This window comes from Chinchilla lanigera, unplaced genomic scaffold (genome assembly GCF_000276665.1).
Source record: "Chinchilla lanigera isolate Chin_1 unplaced genomic scaffold, ChiLan1.0 scaffold00012, whole genome shotgun sequence".
NCBI classification, from domain to species: Eukaryota; Metazoa; Chordata; class Mammalia; order Rodentia; family Chinchillidae; genus Chinchilla; species Chinchilla lanigera.
In genome coordinates this window covers 12,301,045-12,322,753 of record NW_004955413.1, presented here as the reverse complement: position 1 = coordinate 12,322,753, position 21,709 = coordinate 12,301,045, and the positions used below count along the sequence as shown (strand labels likewise).

Genomic DNA, 21,709 nt, shown 5'->3' with positions numbered 1-21,709 from the left:
TAAAGATACTGAGACCCAGACCATTCAGTATTTTGACTGCATTTAATTTCTTATTCAGTCACAGGGCCAAACTTAGAATTTAAAAATTATCTGATTCTTCTCTTAGAGTTCTTCTTCATCATAGCATTCTGCTTTAGAAGAAATAGCACAGTCCCAAATTTACAAATAAACAGGTTGCTTGATAGTAACAACAACTATCGCCAACACATATTTCATACTTTAATGTTCTCTTTTGGTTTTTCAGCATTCTAGAAAACTAAAGATTTCTTTTGCTTTTTAAAGTAGTTTGCTGTGGTGACTGTCTACCTAACTTTCTCATTTTTTCTAGCAGCTTATATCTATAATTCTGAGCATCTCACTTGTGTGTTTTATTGATGTGTGAAAATTGTTACTGTTTAATAGCAGTCATGATTGAATCATGGTTTGAATCTCCTCTAGCACTGTCCATCATTTGGATGTTGTTAAAGGGGGTGTTCCTTTTGGTGTCTATTACTTTAACAATGTGGTCTAACTCATATAATACAGTATCTCTGACAATATCTACAGCTGTATTTTTATCTCCGTGCCTTAGCAAATGCAATTTACAAGATGGTTTTTCTGATCTTTTAACAAGTAGTAGGTCCCTGATTAATAAAATCTTTAGCTGAAATAACTTTATTCTTAGAACATTTATTAAGATTTTAAATTCTTATTTCAACTCTTATTGAGATTTCAAATTCTCAAAGTTGATCTTGGTTCTTGCATATCATTTAGGCTTTCTTGAGGCATTTGGATTTATTATGAATGATGAATGTTTTCAGATACACCACATAATGGTGATTTGTCAAGTACTATATTTATATGGGAGATTGACTAGTTTTAGAGATGACCACATGACTCCAATAAATGAAATTCATCCTGCTGGTGATAAATAATGGCTTTTAAAATTTATGTTTCAGAACAAAGGAAGAATTATGCCCGTGACAGTGTCAGCAGTGTGTCAGATATATCCCAGTACCGAGTTGAAGTAAGCTGCTTTGGTGTTTGCTAATATTTAGAATGACTCTTGAGGAACGTAAAAATTGGAAGTAAAATCAGAATTCTATTTTATTTTATTCTTATGGTATATTTTAAGTGGTGTTGACCTTTCCTTTAGATTTGGTTCCCAAGAAAGTTTTGTATAAAAGTATTTTGTTAGTCTGGGTTCTGTTTTCATAATGAGTAAATTAAAACCATAACTACTATCCACTGATCGTTCGCAGTCCTGTTTCTCTTAAAATAAAGGCTTCTGTTTTGTACTGTAGAATCTTCTTAAAATTAAACCTTGACACAATGAGTGCTTTAGTTTTATTTTTAGTTTTTATCTCAAGTCATTAGTAGTTCTGTTTAAACAGTGGTTTCTTTTTAATTGTTGCTGTATTGTTATCTTATAAAGTACTTGCCCTTAATTTGAATCTAGGTGAGCTCTGCTTATAATAGAAAATATTTGAGCAGGGAAGTAATTTTTAAATTGCTCTTCTGTTTATTTTTTGACTTATCTCAAGCATACTTAACTTGGTTTCCATCCGTGGATTCAGTAGAGTGAGAAACCTAACGGTTATTACAGGGTAGAACTGCGGCTGGTACTGCGAGGTATTCCTGTCCAGAGTGTTAGAACTACCATGTAGACCGCTATTGTGCAGCACTTAAATAATCATAATAAAGTGAAGGAAGGTTTATTTAAAAAGAAATCTATTTAAGCTGTTAAGAGTTTGTTTCTATGCTATGTTATTGTAGTTCAGCATGGCTCAGTGTGAAATAGATTCAGATACCTTGTCAATCCAGACGTTATGCTCTGTATTCAACAAAAACCTGCTTGACTCTATTCTCTGAATATAACAATCATGAATGTGTACAGTACTTTGTGTTTATCCTTCACTTTTCTGCTATTGAACCTCAGTTAGGTTAATTCTGATTTTTGTTTGAAAAATGTGTGTTAACAGGTTGTATGTGTGTGTGTATTATTAATATTTCTTTCTTTTTCCCAATCATAAGCACCTGACCACCTTTGTTCTGGATCGGAAAGATGCTATGATAACAGTTGATGATGGAATAAGGAAGCTTAAACTGCTCGATGCCAAGGGCAAAGTATGGACTCAAGACATGATTCTTCAAGTGGATGACCGAGCTGTGAGCCTGATTGATTTAGAGTCAAAGGCACGTGTGTGAAAGTTATACAGTTTTATCCTCAAGAAGGCGCCACAAATGTTAATGTATAGCATCAGTTCAGATAAGGAAAAAGCGGGTGGAAGTTTGACAAAGTGAAATGTTTATATTTTATTTACAGAACGAATTGGAGAATTTCCCTTTAAACACAATCCAGCATTGCCAAGCTGTGATGCATTCCTGCAACTATGATTCCATTCTTGCCCTGGTATGCAAAGAGCCAACTCAGAACAAGCCCGATCTTCATCTTTTCCAGTGTGATGAGGTTAAGGTAAAAGAAGAATAGCTTTTTCTCCCTTCAACAGACATTCTGGCCAGTCTTTTTACTTACTTGTTTTTATCATATGACTGTTAGGTTCTGTACTAGCATTTTCATTTCTGAGAATTTTGGGTGAAAAGCAAATACCTTGGTATGTCCTGGGTGTATGCTGTACTAATACATATTCCTTAGTGTTTCCATGCAAGCAAAGAAGAAAACAGAGTGACATTAAAAATTTAGGTGCATTTTGCTTATTCTGTTTAAAAAGGATAGACAGTATATTCTCATGAAGGATTTTGGACTTATAATTAAAAATGGAAGCTTCAACAATCATGTTTCATAGATGATAAATAATCATGCTGGTCTTCTGTTTGATTCTGAAATAATCATGTAGTACGGGTTATTGCACTGATGAACTTAGATGTTTCCTATGATATTGATTTAAAGTTCACCACTTAATTATGTGACTTGAATAATTGCACAGCATTTGTAATGTGATGTGTGAAAGTAACTGAGCATTGTGGCCAGTAATAACAGGCTCTATCCTGAAAAATTACGTTGCAAAATATACTATTATTTTCAAGTGATTATAATTTGCGATGCCTTATTGGACCTCCGAAGTTATCTTCAACCTTGAATGCTTTGTTTCCTGAATTGATTTCTCTAAGAAGGAAATAATTTTGTGTTGATTGGTACCTTACCAAAGCAGTGATTTATCATTTTAATTACATAATAGAATATATTTGTAATTTTTTTTAATGAAGAAATTTTGGAAAGCCAACATAAAGAAATACTGATTCTTTCTTGTATTTCTTTGGCATTAAAATATCACAGGTAAATTAAGATTGTCTGTAAGCTGTGTATTTTGCAAATATCTTCTATTTTCAATTTATATTGTAGATGATTGTTTTAAATTTTTATTTAAAAGGAGCAGTGGCATTTAGATAATCTGTATATTAGATGTTCATTGAATTTTTTATATACAGTAGACCCTTTAAAGGTCATAAATTATATGGAGAATTTTGTAAAGCTATATTATTAAATCAGTAACTATTAAAGTGAGTATTTTGCTCTGAAAGTATAGTGAAATTTAATTCAGACATTTTCAAAACAGAATACTAAGTCAAAGGAGATTTCAAATTTGGTGTTTGTATCTGCACTCTCAAAGTCTGCTTGGGAGCAAAGAACTATAGTACTATGCTGAATAAAGTTTCTGGATATCAGTTTGGGAAATATAATGCATGCCTTCTTTGGTATAAGATGATACTAGTCATAGGTTCAGAGTAGATTTACTAAATACTCTTTGGTCTAACTAAAGCTCTTGTGCCACTAAGTGACTAAACACATTTACTCGTTAGTGCCGAGATCCTTATATAAGACATTTATTTCGTTGGCTGATTAAAAATGTCTAAATTCAATGAACTGTAATACAATTTCCTTTATGTAGATCGTCTTATAATCAATTTTGAGTTTTTACATTTTTTTTGTTTGTTTGTTTGTTTTTTTTATTTTTTTTGGTTTTTCTCCGGTACCGGGAACCGAACTCACGACCTTGCGCTTGCCAGGCAGGCGCTTTTGCCGCTGAGCTAAATCCCCAGCCCCAAGTTTTTACATTTTTTGAAAGACTTCATTCATTGCTCCTTCCCACCTTAGTGGTAAAGTTTCTTTTAGTATAATTATAGCCTCCCCATAAGAAGCTCAATATTCCTAGGTATGTTTAGTTTTAATATTCTTACAATGCAAAGGCTTTGCCTTCATGTTTCTCATGTCTCACTGGGATGAGGACATTCTTGTGGGCTGCTTTGGTAGGCATTGACACTATTTTACTGACAGTATGACCTTGGCCAAGCCATTTCATACAAGTGTTTAGATTTCACTAATTAAAAAAGAACAGATTTAAAGACCTTGAAATCTCTATTGACCTCTAAAATTTTATGATTATGAACGCTTACTGTAAAAGAATATGCAGCACACATATTTGAAAAAATACATAATTACAGAGAATAATCAAGCACAAAAATAGAAAATGAGTATGTCAGCCACAATCTTATGTACAGTAATAATCACTGGCTATAAATAAACTTCATAAAAAACAAGTTAGTTGCTAATCTCACATTGGCTCCCAAGAAAATCTAGTCCTGGAAAATATTGTCACAGAAATATTAGAAAACTTTGTTATCGGTAGGAAGTTAAGTTTCATCCAAAATGACAAAATAAAATGGTTATCCTGAAGGATGCAACCTAATTTGAGGTTTATCTCATGAATATACAAAGTGTAATGGAAAAATATGGCAAACGTTTAAATTAAAAAATTTTGCTACCCAGTGCTATTAATCTCCCTCAAAATACTGCATGTTACATTGAACACTCTTATCCCATTGTGGTTGCCACTTTTTGAAGCAGCAGTTCTGGAAATCCTCTTTCATGAGTGTCGTGTTATGTTGTCATGGTGACCTTAAAGTCCTGAATCAATTCCAAATGTTTACCTTTCATGGCTATTTTTGATTTTGGGGGAGAGCCAGACGTTGCACAGTGCTAGATCCAGTGAATAAGGGGGATGAGGACACATCCTAAAGACTTGCAACCCTGGCTTTCTTTTGGATGGCACTTGGCTCGGCTTACACCATATTTTTGATCATATTCATGAAGACACTCATGAAAGACAGCTTCCAGACCTGCTTCAACAAGTGGCAAGAACAGCGGGATCTCTGTGTTTAAAGTGACAGAAAATCCCTTTGGGGCATTAATGGCAATATGTCTTTTACTGTAATACATTTTTTAAAACTTTAAAAACTCACCATCTATTTCCATCACTTTGTGTGGTAGTGTGTTAGCTGTCACTGTGACAAAATACTGATTTATAAGGAGAATCAACCCATAGGGAGAACAGCCTTGCTTTGCCCTCAGTTCCAGAGATTTTAGTCCATCATCCCTTGGCTCTGTTGTGCTTGGGCCTGTGACACCGTAGGACATCACGTGGGGGGCATGTGGCGGAGGAGCTGATCTCATGGTAGCTGGGAAGCAAAAAGAGGCTGGGGTCCCAGTATCTTCCCCAAGGGCTCGCTCCTGATGGCATAACTGCCTTCCACTAAGGCCTTCCTAAAGCTCCTATCAGCTCTCATTAGCGGTGCAGGCTGGGACCTGACCTTTCAAAACATGGTCCTCGAGGAGGTGCTCCAAACCCGAACCATAGCAGAAGGATTTGCCATCAGCTGAGAGCAGCTCTGCGAGTATTGAGAGACCTCTTCTATAGCTTAACGCCTCGTGATTCTACGGGTGCGAAAGCGAAGGAACCTCTGTTTTCACATCCTTCTCACCCTCTTCACAAGCAAAGATGCTCAGCCGGTTTCATTTTAAGTACATGTTTATACTTTCAGATTAGGTAATCTTTAAAAATTACTTCTCCTTTTGAATCCTGTCATTGTAAAACTCACCACTAGAAAACACAAGACCGATATTTTAAAAACAGGTGGGAGACTTTGTTTTTGCATCAGGACACTTACCGATCCTGACAATCAGTATAATCCCACCGCAGACGTGGGAAAATCTCTCCAGCCTTCCAGGTAACTTGTTTCTCCTTGCAGGCAAATCTGATTAGTGAAGATATTGAAAGTGCAGTCAGTGACAGTAAAGAAGGCAAACAGAAGAGGCGGCCTGAGGCCCTGAGGTAAAGGCATTAAAAGAAATTAAGGGGTAGAATTGGTTACTTTCTTGTTTTCTCCTGTAGGTTGAGGAAAATTATGTTCAATGGAGATGTGTTATTCTGTTTTCCAGCTTACACCCTGTATCCCCGCTCTTCTGCCCACTCTGGTTTTTCCGTATGTTCCTGCTCTGTCTTCTCTCCCTGTGGCCGAGTCTGTCTCTGATATGGCCTCCACTTGGTAGAAGGCACAGAGTTATGACAGATGAGTGGCATTTGAAGAGAAAGTAACCCAAGTTTAGTCATATAAACTAACCATACAGTTGGTTCACAGCTTTTCCAAATGACATGAGATACAGAAAAAAATTTCGACCTAGTTTTCAGTTGAATTTTAATTTTTCTGTACTTTTCTATCTAGTGTGCCTTTACAAATAGACTCAGTATAGAATACTTAGGAAATCCTTATTATACCTCTTTTGAAGTTGATGAACTAATACTGTTAATTGAGATAATGGATGTATAATAAGATAGAGATAGTAAGATATTGTTCGCATTGCTTTTAGGATGATTTCCAAAGCAGACCCTGGCATACCGCCTCCACCCAGAGCTCCTGCCCCTGTGCCTCCTGGGACGGTCACCCAGGTGGATGTGAGAAGTCGAGTGGCAGCCTGGTCTGCGTGGGCAGCTGACCAAGGGGACTGTAAGTCTTTCTAGAATTCATCCTTTCTGAACACCCAACTTTGAGTGGTGCTATACTTCTTGCTTTCAAAATCTGATGCTAATTTCTGAGCTGAAGTTGAAGTAAATTTTTAGAAAGTAAACCTTAGTCAAAGGAAAGTTAAGCCCTGACTACTGTTTTTTTTTTTTTTTTTGTTTGTTTGTTTTCCGGTACCGGGGATCAAACTCACGACCTTGCACTTGCTGGGCGGGCGCTGTGCCTCTGAGCTAAATCCCCAGCCCCAGCCCTGACTACTGTTAAGATCATTGTCTGTAAGACTTCACAGGAGTTCTTTTACTAAAAGTGGCATTAGGACGAGAGTCATCCTTTTCTTTTAATGGTGAGGGCAAGTTTTACTTAATGGACAGTTAAATATATAGTATATAAATGAAGAGCAACACAAAAGATAGATAATAGAGAGTAGGGAGAGAGGTCTTTCTCAAATGGAAAAGGGATCAAGAGGTGGAGAGAGGGGGACATTGGGATGGAAAAGGGATGAAAACAGGAATGAAGATTGTTATGTATCTGTACCAACTCCATATAAGGAATGTAAACATTATGCGTGCGAACATGGACTAATAAAAAACCCCACAGATAGTAATAGACTACACCCCAAATAAAAGATGGCCAAGTTTTTTTGTTGTTGTTGTTGGTGGTGCTGTTGTTTTTAAGATTATATATCAGTCCTTCACTTATTATTATCTCAGCACTGACCTTGGCTGACAGAGCTGTTGTAGCTGGCAGTGAGGATGTAAGGAAGTACTCCGGAATTGGCAGCGGGGAGGAGGGAGTGGCATTTATCATCTGGCTGAGCTGGTCAGATGGACCCTGTGTATATACTCTTGTTTTACTTTGGCATTATTTTTAAAAGAAAGCAACTATAACAGAGAACTTAGAGCAACTTTTTTTATGTCACAACATTTTACTAGAATCTGAAATTATTGTGACTAGAAAATGCTTTAGAATATGTTTGGTCCAGTCTTTTTATTTTATAGAGGGAGAAATTACAAGATAGCAAATTCAGACTGGATGAGAACTTTACCCTTTTGCTTCATACTCACTGAAACTTCTTAAACCTTTAGTCTTTCGTCTAGTAAAATATTACTCAGATAAGGTATCTAGTGGTGCAGTTAACCAACATAACCCAATTGCCAGGATGTGTGGCGCTGAACTCTGCTTTGAATCTGGTGGGTCAGAAGCTGGGCTTTGAAGCAAGAGCTGAATCCATCTGCTGCGTGACTGCAGAAAGTTGCTTCTCTGTGCTTTGAATCTCCTCTGTGAAATTAGGTCAATAATTTGTGGGTTCCTGGGACTCTGAAAGCAAATAACACGTATACCACCACCTTGTGTAGGACCATAAGCATAATTGGACACTATTTCCATTTTGCCAAATGGTATTTACTTTTTTCTGAAATTTTTACTGTTTTATTTTGATTTCTTGTATTTTAAAAAATATTTTTCAGAAGTTTGTATGTAAGTCTAGCTTCCAGAGATATGAAAGAAATCTTTTAAACATATATATTTTGTTTTCAAAAATAAAGTAACAATTATTATTTTCTCTCAATTTTATAACAGGTTCATTTTTAGGAATTGTGTGATTTTCTTTCCGTGTACTTTATATTAAAATGTTGTGCTTAAAAGACTAAGTAGGAGTTTATAATATTTTCTACTTTTTGTATCCTTAAGGTATTTTTGTTATCATTTTGGTGGGAAGGATCTGTTTTCTTGTTGCTTTTTGTTTTTTGTTGGAGAGATGTCTTGAAGTCTTGAGGTCTTGAAGCTGAAGGATGATGCAACGTTTTAAGTTTCAGACATTCTGAACAAATTTGTAAAACATACGTCAAACTTAATATTATGTACAGCAAAAAAAAGACTTATCTCAGAGGAGTTTCTGACACTGATGAGAACTTGTTTGAAACAGCCTCTATAATGTCTTCTAAGTACGGAGAAATAGGGTTTTCAGATCTTCTAGTTAATGCTAGGCCACATAGAACGACACTTAGTGCATGAGGTTCTGTCGGGATACAGGCCAGTTTTAGCTGAAAAGCCCCCAAAAGAAGTGCTCCAGCTCCTTGGAATCCCCAAGGTGGAGTTGCTCTGACTTGCAAAACTGATGATAGTATAACAGTGGCAGTGATGTCTCAGAGCTGCGAAAGCCCTAGAAATTGGGTTTCTTCCACTCCTGCACTCCACATGATATTCTGGGACCTTGCTATCCTCATCCTAGTGTTTATATTTCACCTTCAGTTTCCCGCTTTCTGTAGTACACTGTAGCAAGCTAGGCGGCACGAACCATATGTAAAACCGCAGCTACCTGGCAAGATTTCCTACATAGAAATTTTAACGATTTTAAAGTAGTTACAGCCACTAATTAAGTGTCATAAGGCTCAGTGATATTCTTTTTTGGCAAGGGTTCCATTTATGGGTAATGTGAGCACAAAGGAGGCTGAGCAATACAGAATTTGCAATTTTTTTGCAGTTATGTGTATTGAACTTCCTGAGTCATAATGATGTGTTATGAGTTATGTTTTCATTAATTGTGATCTATTGATACTGTTCCAGCCATACATTTTGAATTTAATTTGCTGTAGAGTATTGATGTCCAGTGGTGGTGTTAACTGACATCAGGAAGGAGTTCATGATAATGACCTTCTGATTAACACCATGCTGTAACCAACCGAGCTACCTTAACATTAGAAATGCTCTTGAGACATTTGTTCTTGAATTTGCAAAATCCTGAAGGTATTTCTCATTTAAGGCAAATGAATTAAAATTAATGAACCTAACATTGTGAGATTTAAATTAAATTACAACTAGAATTTAAGAAGTACTCTATTTTCAGAATTTACTAAGTTTTATTGCAGTCACAATTTTGACATGTGTAAAAATTAGATCTGTTGCATTAGAATTTAGTTGGCCCTTGTTTGTGGTTTTGTTTTGTTTTTTAAGACAGGAAAAGTCTTAAAGCTAAAAAGTCGCTATAAAGCTCAGGCTGGCATTTTACTCTCTGTGTAGCCCAGACAGCCCTCAAACTTGTGATCTTCCTGCCTCAGCCTCCTGAGTGATGTGACTACAGGCATGTACCACGGTACCCAGTCTGTAGTTCGCCACTTCTTGAGAAGTTGAGGCTGAAATGCTGGCTTATATTCTTCCTATATAGAAATTAAAGGGTCCTAAGGTAGGGTTGGCTCCTCAGATACTTGACTAGAGAAAGGAGAGAACAGAGAGGACAAAAGATCATCAGAAGAAGGCCTTTATGCCATCTCTGTCCATGAAGTTCTGTTGATGGTGGCATGGATGTGTCTCAAGCATGATGGAAACCTTTTGATGCCACTGGCATTCAGTTTTAGTCGGTCTTCATGCTTTAACCATCCGTATTGGTGTTGTCTGAGCGGTAGGGTGAACGACTGATGATTTTCCTTCCTTTAGTTGAGAAACCCAGACAATATCAGGAGCAGGAAGAAACACCTGAGATGATGGCGGCCCGCATCGACAGGGACGTGGTAAGTGCAACAGTTGTCTTAGGTCCTTGGCTTTTATTTAAAGAGGAAAAATAATAAACTGAAATAAAGGTAATTTAAATAAAGGTGTTTTGTGGAAATTATGCCTTTTGGTTTTGTTTTTGTTTTTGGTACTGGGAATCAAACCCAGGGCCTCGTACTTGCTAGGCAGGTGCTGTGCCACTGAGCTACACCCACAGTCCTGATGATGCCTTTTGAATTATTTTCTTTCTTTAAATGTTTTTGCTTTTCTACAAATATTTATTTGGTAGACTTACATTATCTCGTAAGAATTAGCACATGAACTAGTTTACAAAGGACTGGATTGTTTGTTTTTGTTTTTCTTCTGGTGCCAGGAATTGAACTCACGACCTTGCACTTGGCCAGGCAGGCGCTCTGCTGCTGAGCTAAATCGCCAGCCCCTTACAAAGGTCTTGAAACGGACTCTTTAGATTTGAAGAATAGTTCAGTTGTTCTTTTCTCATAGTTTGTAGTTCGTAATTAAGGTGTCTTTTTAATACGTCTTCTTGGGGATCCTTTAGATTGTATTTTAGAATGCTTGAAAGATAAACATTAAATGGCATTTTAAAAGGACAAATATGTAAGTTCATTATTTTATATAGGCTAGTGCTATATTTTGTATTTCTCCGTAGTTTACTTGGAGAGTGACAATGGCCTGTGATAAACCATAAAATATGATGTTCATATAATTAACTTTGATATTGTTAATTCTCAGTTTTTTTTTGGAAGCAAATAATTAAAGGAATTTGAGTTTGGAATTTAATTTTCTTATCACATTATTGGATATTATGTGTGATGAGAACACGATGAGAAAATTAGAGTAATCAAAAATAATAATCAGAGTAGATGTTATGAATGCTTCCATGATGGTATTGGAAATAGAGAAAATTGCACTAAAGAAAATGTGAAGGTCTGACTGTAGCCACAGGTATATTTAGTTCAATTTTTTTCTTAGAATTAGCAGTCAAACTTTAAGTTTGCATGTGGGGGTTTCCCCCTGCATCCCTGCTTTCCCCCTTCCTTCTTTCTTTTTATGCAGCTTTCTGTTGTTTACTGACTAGCCTTAAGACAAAAATAGTTTTACTTCCTTTTTATTGTATTCTGCATTTTCTAATTCCAGCAAATTTTAAATCATATTTTGGATGACATTGAATTTTTTATCACAAAACTCCAAAAAGCTGCAGAAGCATTTTCAGAGCTTTCTAAAAGGAAGAAAACTAAGAAAGGTAAAAGGAAAGGACCAGGAGGTAAGATGGTTTTTTTAATATTTTAAAGTCTGTTCAGTGCTGTGCTGGGTAGTGCTTCATGCGGTAGAATTTCTGTCCCCGTGAACTGTTTAGCAAGACACCACCAACTGTGAAGCAAAGTCTCTTCCCTAGTTTGGGACAGCAGCAGAGAGGTAGGTAGGGAGTACGATGAGCCCCGGGAAGAGCTCGTTCTGATTCCAAGTTGGCTGTAATGAAGCAAGATCCTGGGTTGCATTCTCTAGATCAGAAATTCTGAGTTCAGGTGGTGGACCATCTGTCTGTAGTTTTCATTAAGAGATTGTACATTAGTGTTGCTCAAAGAGAGTCATAGCTCTAGTCTGTCATGTGGATTTATACTGTAAATATAAAGCCTTATTTTTAAATAAAAGTTGGATTTTCTAATTGAAATATTTTAAAATGTCAAGGATTTGAATTCATTATCACAAAACTCTAAGCAATATATTCATATATAAAGTTGCATACAAGAAATTTGAAGCATGTTGCTATTCAGAATTTACAATCCCTCAAGGTGCATAAAATCATAAACATGGAAGTTTATGTTACCCGTTAGCATTGTCTTCTGGATGAGCTTACCTGGATATACCTTACCTCTACATACTGAAATTAAGTATTGCTTCATGGTATGTCAACCCACTGTTCTTCCCTGTTCTTTATAAAGAAATACATTTCTCCTGGTCACCCAGATTCAAGGGTTCTTCTTTGACTTTGACTTCACTCTCTGGCTCATAGCCGTCATTGCTTTATCAGTATTTCCCACATCCAGCTTTATCCCTTTTCATTTTCATAATTAGTATCAGTTCAAACTATGACTTTTTTTTTTTTTGATGTTTGGAATTGAACTCAGGACCTTGAGCTTGCCAGGCAGGTGCTGTACCACTGAGCTATATCCTCAGCCCAAACTTTGACTATTTTTTCACCCAGCTTTCCAAGCAGTCTTCAGCCCTCCTGTCTTGCATACTATGAGAACAGCCTCTATAAAGATCTAAGCCAGCCGCTTCACGCTTGTGCTGTGAAGCATGCCAGTTCCACATTCTATTCTCCAACTCCTCACTGAGGATGAGGGTCATCCACAAACTAATCTTGGTCCACTTATCCACTCTAACGTTTCTCTGGTTTCATATTTGTTGTTTCTTGTGCATGGGGTTTATTTGTTCCATATGTTGCTTTTGTTCAACCATGATGAGTCTCTCAAATAGCGCTGGAAGAAACTTTTAAAATTCTATGTTAAAAGTTGTTTCCCCTTGAAACATCTTATAGGTATACATTTTCCCATCCTCCCAACCAGAAGCAGTCAGTCTCTTCTCATACCATGTTATTAATACATTTTTGTTATGTATCTGATTCAGGTCCTTTTTATATTTTAAGGCCCTTACGAACAGGCGCTTTTACCTTACAGTCTTCACAATGAGAACCACAGCAATGGGCCCTTAGGCTAAAATACATATTTATGGATTGAATGAGTTATTGGTAGTGCCTAAGGGTGAAGGAATCTGTTCAAACTTTACATCTTTTTAATTTGTTGCAGTCACTGTGAGATGTGGTAGAATAGCTAGTTGATAAGTCTGGTATAATTGTCTAATTTTTCATATATGAATGTGGTTTTTGTTTTTGCATTTAATGCGTTTCCTTGGAATTTTGTTCTCACTGCTGCTTTTTACTTCATAAGAGGGTGTTTTAACGCTGAGAGCAAAACCTCCACCTCCTGATGAGTTTATTGACTGTTTCCAGAAGTTTAAACATGGATTTAACCTTCTGGTAAGTGGAAAATATATGTTTATGTAATTGGATACAATAAATTTAAAAATCAAAGACTAGCCAGGATGTCTTATAAATTAAGAGATAAAGTTGTTCTTATTGATATTTTTGAATGTGTCTTTAGATCGGCTTTTAATTAGATCAAAAAGTTGTAAAGTATGTACATCTTAATAAAAATATAATGGTTTGAGAGTTTTTTAAAGCTAACTTCTCATAACTCTCATTTGTTCTTGCGAATGAATGTACTAGAGTGAAGTTAGTGGTGAAGAGCTCGTCCGTTGAGTCCACATTAGACCTCTTTCAGTGTCCATTCCTTGCTTATTACATCACTGTAATATACTTGTTTGTTTTCTTAATGTTACAGGCCAAACTGAAATCTCACATCCAGAACCCCAGCGCTTCAGATTTGGTTCATTTTTTGTTTACTCCATTAAATATGGTGAGATTTCATTAATTTATCATTACATTGTTCAACCCCAAGTGTCTGACTGGATTATCTCCACAGCTTTTCTTCATTACCTTCATGGGTATTGTTTCTCTAACCATCTTGTAAGCATTGAGAATGTGAAATTTAAGAGTTTAAAAGAATCTTGGAAATCATCACTTCAAGCACCTAATTTAGGACTGGGCATGTGACTCAGTGATAGAGTACTTTTCTATCTTATGCAAAGCCCAAGATTTGATCCCCAGTACTAAAAAGAAAAGCAAGAAATAAACAGACAAAGATCCCACTGTATTTTAGAGATGAAGGAACCGATTTTTTCGTCAGTACAAGCCGGTGTGTGTTGTACGGTGCTTTGAAATATGTAGACATTTTTATCCTCATCACAAAATAAGCTAATCCATAGAAGTCCCTGCTGAATGGATGGTTTTGCTGTATGCTGTTACACAGGACCCAAATTATTTCCACTGAGGTGTTCTTCTATCTTCTGAGCCATTTATTCATTTATGTATTTATTCAACAAATGGTAATTGAGAACCTATGTGTTTGGCATTTTAATAGCTCAGGAGGAGCAAAACATGAAAATTCTTACCCTCTTGAAACTTTTATTGGAGTGTGGGAGGGACAGCCAGTATTGTACATAATTGCATAAATGGTACAGTGTTCTGAAAATTAAATGTTATATGGAAGCTAGAGCAGAGAAAAGAAGCAGGGAGTACCCCTGGTGGTTCCATGCATACCTGGTTGTGTGTATTGTAGAATATCATACTTTTTGAATAGCGTTGTTGAGAGAAACCTCACTGAGAAGATGGCATTGGAGTAAGGGAGGTAAGGAATGAATCATGTGGGTTTCTCAAGGAATCTCAGAGGACAGCTAATGTAAATGCTCTGAGATGGTAACATGCAAAGTTTGTTCTTGAAATATGTAGGTCTGGTGAGGTAAGCAGAACAAGGGAGAAGAGAGTAGAAAGAGATAGGGCAACTGGACTACAAATATAATTTATATGTGGGATTGCCAGACGTTTGGTATGTAGAGAATTTTAAGCAGGAAAAGATTGCTCTGGTTTTACTGTTTAGAAATTTGAGTGAAGAACAGGCAAGATTGTCTATTAGTGTAAGCCAAATGGGAGATTATGGTACTTGAACTTTGCAGAATTAAGGGTGGGCAGACAAAATCTGATTCTGGTTGTTAATTTGCTGGAGGATTGGATATGCTGCTGTGCAGGACTTTCAGTGCCACTGGAGAGTCTGGGCTAAGAGCTGTAGTGATCTTTAAGGTGGAGAAGCTTGTGAGTAGAACAGGACTTTGGAATGAGATGAGGAGTTCAGTTTTGGACATGTCAAAATTGACTTGCATGCAGAGGGGGAAAATTGAACTGAAAATTGAATATTTGAATTTGGAATTCAAGGGAGAAATTAAGCCAGGACATGTCCACTTGAGAATCGAGGGTATATCACAGGCATTGGATGATGTCACTAAAGAAGCGATTGTTAGTGAGGGAAAGAAGAAAAGAGCTGGTTGAGTCAGCCAGCAAAGAAGATTGAGAAGAGGCAGTCAGGGAAGAGAGGAAAACAAGAAGACTGTTGTAGTATGGAAGCCAAGTAAAGAAAATATTTCCAACTGGATAAATTGGAAGCTGTCTTGCCTGCTTGTCCTTGTGAGAGCCATACAAAGGCAAAGAAAGTCTAGGGTGAATAACTTTCTCTTTAAGTGACTCCAAACTTAAAACAGTTTCTTCCATATCCAGGGAACAACTAGAAGCCTTTGGCATGCCTACTATGTGCCAGATATATTGATATGACATACTACAGTTTTACCCCCAGAAATCTCTCTTCCCATATATACATATTTTTTGCATGAGGTGTAATTTTTGATAGTTATTGAATGATTTTGGGGGAACAATTTCTAGCTGGATGGTGTATTCATCACTGGGAGAAAATACCCAACACCTGTGGTTAAAGGAAGAGAGCTTCATTTTGGTTCACAATTTTGGTGGGTTCAGTCCACAGTCAGCGAGCTACATCATAGAAGGACCTGGCACGGGAAAGTTGCCTTGTCATGGCAGCTAGGAAAAAAAGAGACAGGAGGAGCCAGGGGCAAGAATACACCCTTCCAGGTGACCCCTTTTCTCTTCTTGTCAGGTCTCATTTTAGAACAGCATAGTCAGCTATGAACTCTCTAGCCCCATGATCCAGTCACCTTCCAGAAATCCCACCTCTAAACCATGCAACTCATGGGGAAAGTTTTAGATTTGAACAACATTAAGCCCTGGCCCTCCCAAGACTCACTTCCATCTCATTTTACAAACTACAGTTAATTGATTTCTAAAAGTTACCAAAGTCTTAACAGACCTCACATTACTGAAAACTTCAAGTCAAAGTCTCTTTTGGGATTCAAGACAAACTCTTGGCGGTGAGCCCGTGTAAAAATCAAAAATAAAGTTAAAACCCTGGCAGCATACAATGAATGATACAAGGTAAACATCTCCATTCTGTAAGGGAGGAACAGAGGGATAGAAAGGAATCAGACCAAAGCAAGAGCAAAGCTTGCAGAGCAAACATTAACATCTGTAGTTAGGTGGCAGCCACCCAGGCCAGGTTGTGACCAGATGTGAGCTTCAAAGGGCTTGGACGGTCCTGCTCCTATGGCCTTGTTGGTTGCAGCCTACATGACCTCTTTCTTGGGCTGGCTCCATTCACTGCCAGAAGTTTTCTTAGTAGACATTCTACATTTCTGGAATCTCCAAATTTCTGAGGTCTCCACACCTTCACCTTAGTCTCACAGCTGTGTGCGTTGCCCTTTCAGGTGCACCTTGCCTGGTCTCCCAGGCCTTTGAAATCTGAATGTAAGCTTCTAAAACTCTCTAACTCTTGCATTCTGCATGCCTGAAAAACCAGCACCACATGAATGATGCCAAAGTCTATTGTCAGCTTCACTAATAGCCTGGACGCCCTGGACTATGGTTGCAGTGGCCTCTGAGTGGCATGGCTGAGCACAGTGAAATGAGACCCAAGGAACCGATTTCCTCTGTGGCTCTTCAGAAGCAGGAGGTCCAGGGGCTTTCTTTTCCTTAGAACAACTTACACTTTTGCACCTTTGTGCTTGTGATGGGTAAGATCTTGCTGATTCCTGAGATGCCTTCAGGCTATCTTTCCTATTGTCTTGATACAAAGGATTGGACTTCTTTTCAGTGCTATCCTATTTAGAAACCCCGCTGTCCTAGCCCCAGCTTACAGGGGCTTTCCTTCTCAACAAGCTTCTTATCATTTGGCTCTGCTTTTTGCTCCTGATACACCTGGCAAAAATTGGTCAGCAGGACCCATGTGATAGCCTAAAGTTCAGGCTACCTTGCAATTTTGTGTACCAAATCAAGTAGTCCAGCATTAATTTAGTCTCATGCAAAGTCTTAGGACATGAATAAAATGTAGACAAATTCTTTGCCAGAATGGAACATACATATCCTCTAGTCGATTTTCTGATAGAGTCCTCATCCCTAACTGAAATCTCCTGAGCCTGGCCTGTACTATCCATATTCTTCTCACCATTCTCATCTTCTGTGCTCTGACCAGAGTCACACATCTAGCTTGGCTTTTAGCATTCCAGGGCTTCTCTATCCCACATCTTCCAGCTGAGCTTCATGTCCAAACAGCACAGTCAGCTAAGAACTCACTGGTGAGCTTATCCACTGCTGAGTATAGTGTCCCCATGATCCAGTCACCTTCCAGAAGCTCTGCCTCTGAACCATGAGACTTAAGGGGGACATTTGGTGTCTAATCCATAGCAGATGGTTCCATGAGTTTATCTAAGAAAACATTATACCAGTGTGTCAGAGGCTAGAACTCAAGATACACAGCTTCATTTTCTAAATTTTATATATAAGGTTACCCTTTCCTTATTTCCTTATTTAATGAAACAGTTCTGTAGTATATTTACCTTCCCATTTTATATTTTGTACATTTGCATATAATATAACAGCAATTTTTCCAAGATGATGTTAGATACAAAAGCTATTTCTTGCCTTCTGAGACAGCTGAGAGACTTAGATGGACTAATATTTAAGAGTACACATGGAAAAGTGCTGGAATTTGGGGAAAGCATGTCAGAAAAATGCAAATGAGTACTTGTTTGTTACTCTAAGACAAAGATCTCACCTTTGAGAAATCTTAAAAGACACATTTATATAATTCTATGAATTTGTTACGTGGGGAGGACAAATGAAACAGGAGTAGAGAAGGTAGAATGTCCTCTTAAATATTTACAGGATGAAAGAGTTTTCCATTTTATGGAGGAAAGCAGGAATATATAGAGTGATTATACATCGTTCATCCTATCAAAAAATCAAATGATTGTTTTATTGAATAACAATAGCAATAAGGAAAATGGTTGGTAAAGCACTCTGATTACTCTTTCAGTTCTGTGCTTTTTTTAAGAAAAAGATTAGTAACCATATGAAAGAGATACATTTCACTAATAGTGATTTTAGAACATATAAACACTATGGCCATTGAATTCTTCAGTATTGAAAATGGGGAAAATACAACATTTCTCATAGATTTTACTGAAGATCAGAAAAAAAGAGAATCCAAATAATAGGGGTAAATCTTATTCTTCTTTTGTCAAGCATATGTAGAGAAGACCTGAGGCCAAATTTGAAAAATTAGCATTGCTTCACAAGCTTAGGAAACTGAGTACACTTATCAGAATGAATGTCAGAAGCTGAACAGTAAGAGATTAAGAATGAAAGTTCATGACTACATCATTAATTTGTTAATTAATTAGTGAACATAGAGCATCAGATTTCTACTTACCTCATTATTGTTGAATAATTCTTGTATAACTTTTAACATTTAGATCAAGGCCTTCCATATGTGAAGAAACCAATACTAGCGTATGAACAATATTTGTATTCTTTATTCTATCATACTTCTAACAGTATCTTGAGAATAAGTATTATTCATAAACCAGTTTTTGGCATCTCTTTCTTTGTTTTATTAAAAAAAAGAGTAGTAAAATTAAAGAGAGTAGTAAATGAGAAGCAAACAAACAAAGAAATAGAACAGTAGCAGCATACCAGTATCACAAGCATAAACAAATCAAAGCAAGAACATTCAAAGTGATACAGGGTCTCAAGACAAAATAATATGAATCAACAGTGGTTGTTAACATTACATATTGCAATCTCCAACTACATTGCTCAGAATACCTGATGTAAGAATGAAAGATTGCTCAAACCATTGTAGGGAATAAGAAAATAATTCTTCAACATGACAGTAGAGATAACACAGTGTTTCACTAGACAAGATGGTAGGAGTTCATCATTGTAATTCCATTGCATATTGTTACCTTCAAATCAGTTGCTCAGACTACCACACACAAGCATGCACAATAGATCAGAACATAAACAATTGTAATCATAAACTGTTCATTTCAGTACACCATCAGATACCAGCAATCCAGTTATCGCAGCTATTCATATATATATTTATATGTTGTGTTCCTTCTTCCTTCTTTCTTTTTTCTTCTTTCCCTCATCCCAGTCGTTCCTTCCTTTGAGCAATTTCTTTCCCTTTCTGATGTCTCTTTCATAAGGAAAAATCTAGTCACACAAACTACAGTGAAACAGTGACAATTCAGTCCCTAACCTGCAATGAATCTTTATGATCAGGCTTTGTATCTAAAACCATTGGTTCATTTTATCTTTGTCTTTCTCAAAAAGGACTCCTTGTTGATTGACTCCCCAGTGCTAACTCTTCTGCTACTCCAGTTAATGTGCTTTCTGTAGGATCGCTGACATTTGATTTGTATAGGTGAGATGGGAAGGGACATTTATTCAAGGGCTGCCATGGGTCAGACAGAGTTTAGTGACTTTAAACCTTGTGAATCTCTCCCCTGTATGTGCAGTGTGCTCACAGGCATAACCAAAGAGCTCATGTGTGTGTAGGTATCTGCTCCCACTCCTCAGGGAACGACAGCCCCTCCCCTTTTACTTACTCTTGTTTCATTTATTCTTAAATAAATTTCATTTATTATTAAACCAAAGATTGTAATATTCATGTATTCCTTTCTCTTTTTTATGTTTCCCTCTTTGTCATCTCTGTCTGTTTTCAGAAAATACTTATAGGGCTTGGAAGTTAAAATTTAATGGGCCAGATATCAGGGTAGGTTTTGCTTTCAAACAAGTCAGCCTACCACCACCTTTTCTTGAATTTCTTGAGTTTTTATTTTTTCCCCTAGTACTTTTTCTTCTGCAGTTCAAAGTCAAATAAGTTTTAGTCCAAATCCTCAACTGAGGGGAAAACTGAGAAATAAGCTGTAACTTGCAATATAATGTATTACTAGTGTGTATAGGTTGTTTTGAGGATGCGTGGTGGGAAGCTGTGTATCAAGGGTTCCAGTATGGGGTTAAGAAAGGTTTCACAGAAGAAGCGGTACCAGAGTAGGCTTCTGAGTGATGGAGCAAGGACCTGCTGGTGAAATGTGGACAGCATGTGCAAATACACAGAGGCATAAAACAACGACTGCTCATAATACCTAGATGATGCTTGATAAATTGACACTTGATCTGGAGCCCTTCAAAAAATAGCCCTTCTTTTTATTCCATATCTCTGAAGAGGTGGGATTTTCATAAAGGATCTGGTGTCCACTCTATGAGATAACTACCATGCTTCAGTCAGCTGATAGCTCCTGAGCAGCAAATTTACAGCAGTTTTTGGACATCCACCTACCATTTTGCTTATCAGGGAATTGCACCTGTTTGTTTTTTCTTGTTGTTAAATTATCCAGTTAAATCAGAGAAATCTCCTACAATTAAATTCTGGGTCAAAATGGCATAGATTTAGAGTAGAATTCATTCTTCTGTCCCCTTTCTCCTGACCCTTTTAGTTTTGAATGTCTGAATAGGCACAACCATGGACTTCAGTTTGAGGCTCATTTCTCTCAATACCATTAATGTCTGATTTCTGGAACCATATTTTTTTAGTTTTGCATAGTAGATTTTCATATATATATATATATATATATATAAATATTTAAAATAGAAAAAATATAGTTAAGTCAGCTAATGAGGAATTCTCTGCATAGCCATTAATATTTTTCAGGGAGACTATAGTTATATGGAACCAAAAGGTACATGATATGGATGTTGTTAAACTATTAACTTTCATTGTAGAACTTAAGCCCCTTTGGAGATAGGCAGGCAGGCTCTTTTTTATTTGGTGATATATTGCACATCACCAGAATTTAATTTGAATTTATAAAAGCAGTGCTGGTTTTGACATGGGATTTTGTCTGCACAGTTTAAAAGTACATAAATAATAGTTATCTTCTTGCTAAAAAAGTGACGTATTATCATCTAGGTGGTGCAGGCAACTGGAGGTCCTGAACTGGCCAATTCAGTCCTCAGCCCCCTGCTGAATAAAGACACAATTGATTTCTTGAATTATACTGTCCATGCTGATGAGCGGCAGCTGTGGGTGTCACTGGGTGACTCTTGGATGAAAGCCAGGTGAGCATATTGGAATTCAGCACTTAACACCTAAACGCCATAAGCATTGTTCTTTGTGTATCTCACTGATCTAGTGAGGTATTTATGTAGCTTTCCATGAATGAAGGGCAAGGTGTTACAGGATAAAGAAGCCTAAACGTAAAGCTTGAAGACTAGTGAAGGAGATTACAAGTATACGCAGTATAATATATGACAAGTGCCAGGAATGCATCATCAACAGAATGAGCTTGGTTGACAAGGTGCTGGAGCCAGGAAGAAGTGGGGTTATGAGATTTCATGGAAGAACTGGGATTTAAAATCAACAGATAATACTACTGTTCGATATAGGTGTACATGCACTTGAAAACACATATACATTCATATATATGGCGTTAAAATGGTTTGCTATATGCTCCCCATATGCTTTACAGAGGTACT

General features: G+C 37.1%; 1 protein-coding gene across 3 annotated transcripts in view; it reads left to right on the top strand.

Moving 5' to 3' along the window:
• Positions 1–21,709, top strand: part of Eps8 (epidermal growth factor receptor pathway substrate 8) — a 118,388-nt gene that overhangs the window by 63,335 nt on the left and 33,344 nt on the right. For all 3 annotated transcript variants that reach the window (XM_005379018.1, XM_005379020.2, XM_005379019.2), the window contains exons 4-13: positions 939–1,006; positions 2,014–2,175; positions 2,306–2,455; positions 6,028–6,110; positions 6,647–6,783; positions 10,231–10,304; positions 11,443–11,569; positions 13,257–13,345; positions 13,710–13,784; positions 21,144–21,292. In XM_005379018.1, coding sequence (XP_005379075.1) covers positions 939–1,006; positions 2,014–2,175; positions 2,306–2,455; positions 6,028–6,110; positions 6,647–6,783; positions 10,231–10,304; positions 11,443–11,569; positions 13,257–13,345; positions 13,710–13,784; positions 21,144–21,292 — 1,114 coding nt within the window. The remainder of the gene's footprint in view (positions 1–938; positions 1,007–2,013; positions 2,176–2,305; positions 2,456–6,027; positions 6,111–6,646; positions 6,784–10,230; positions 10,305–11,442; positions 11,570–13,256; positions 13,346–13,709; positions 13,785–21,143; positions 21,293–21,709) is intronic.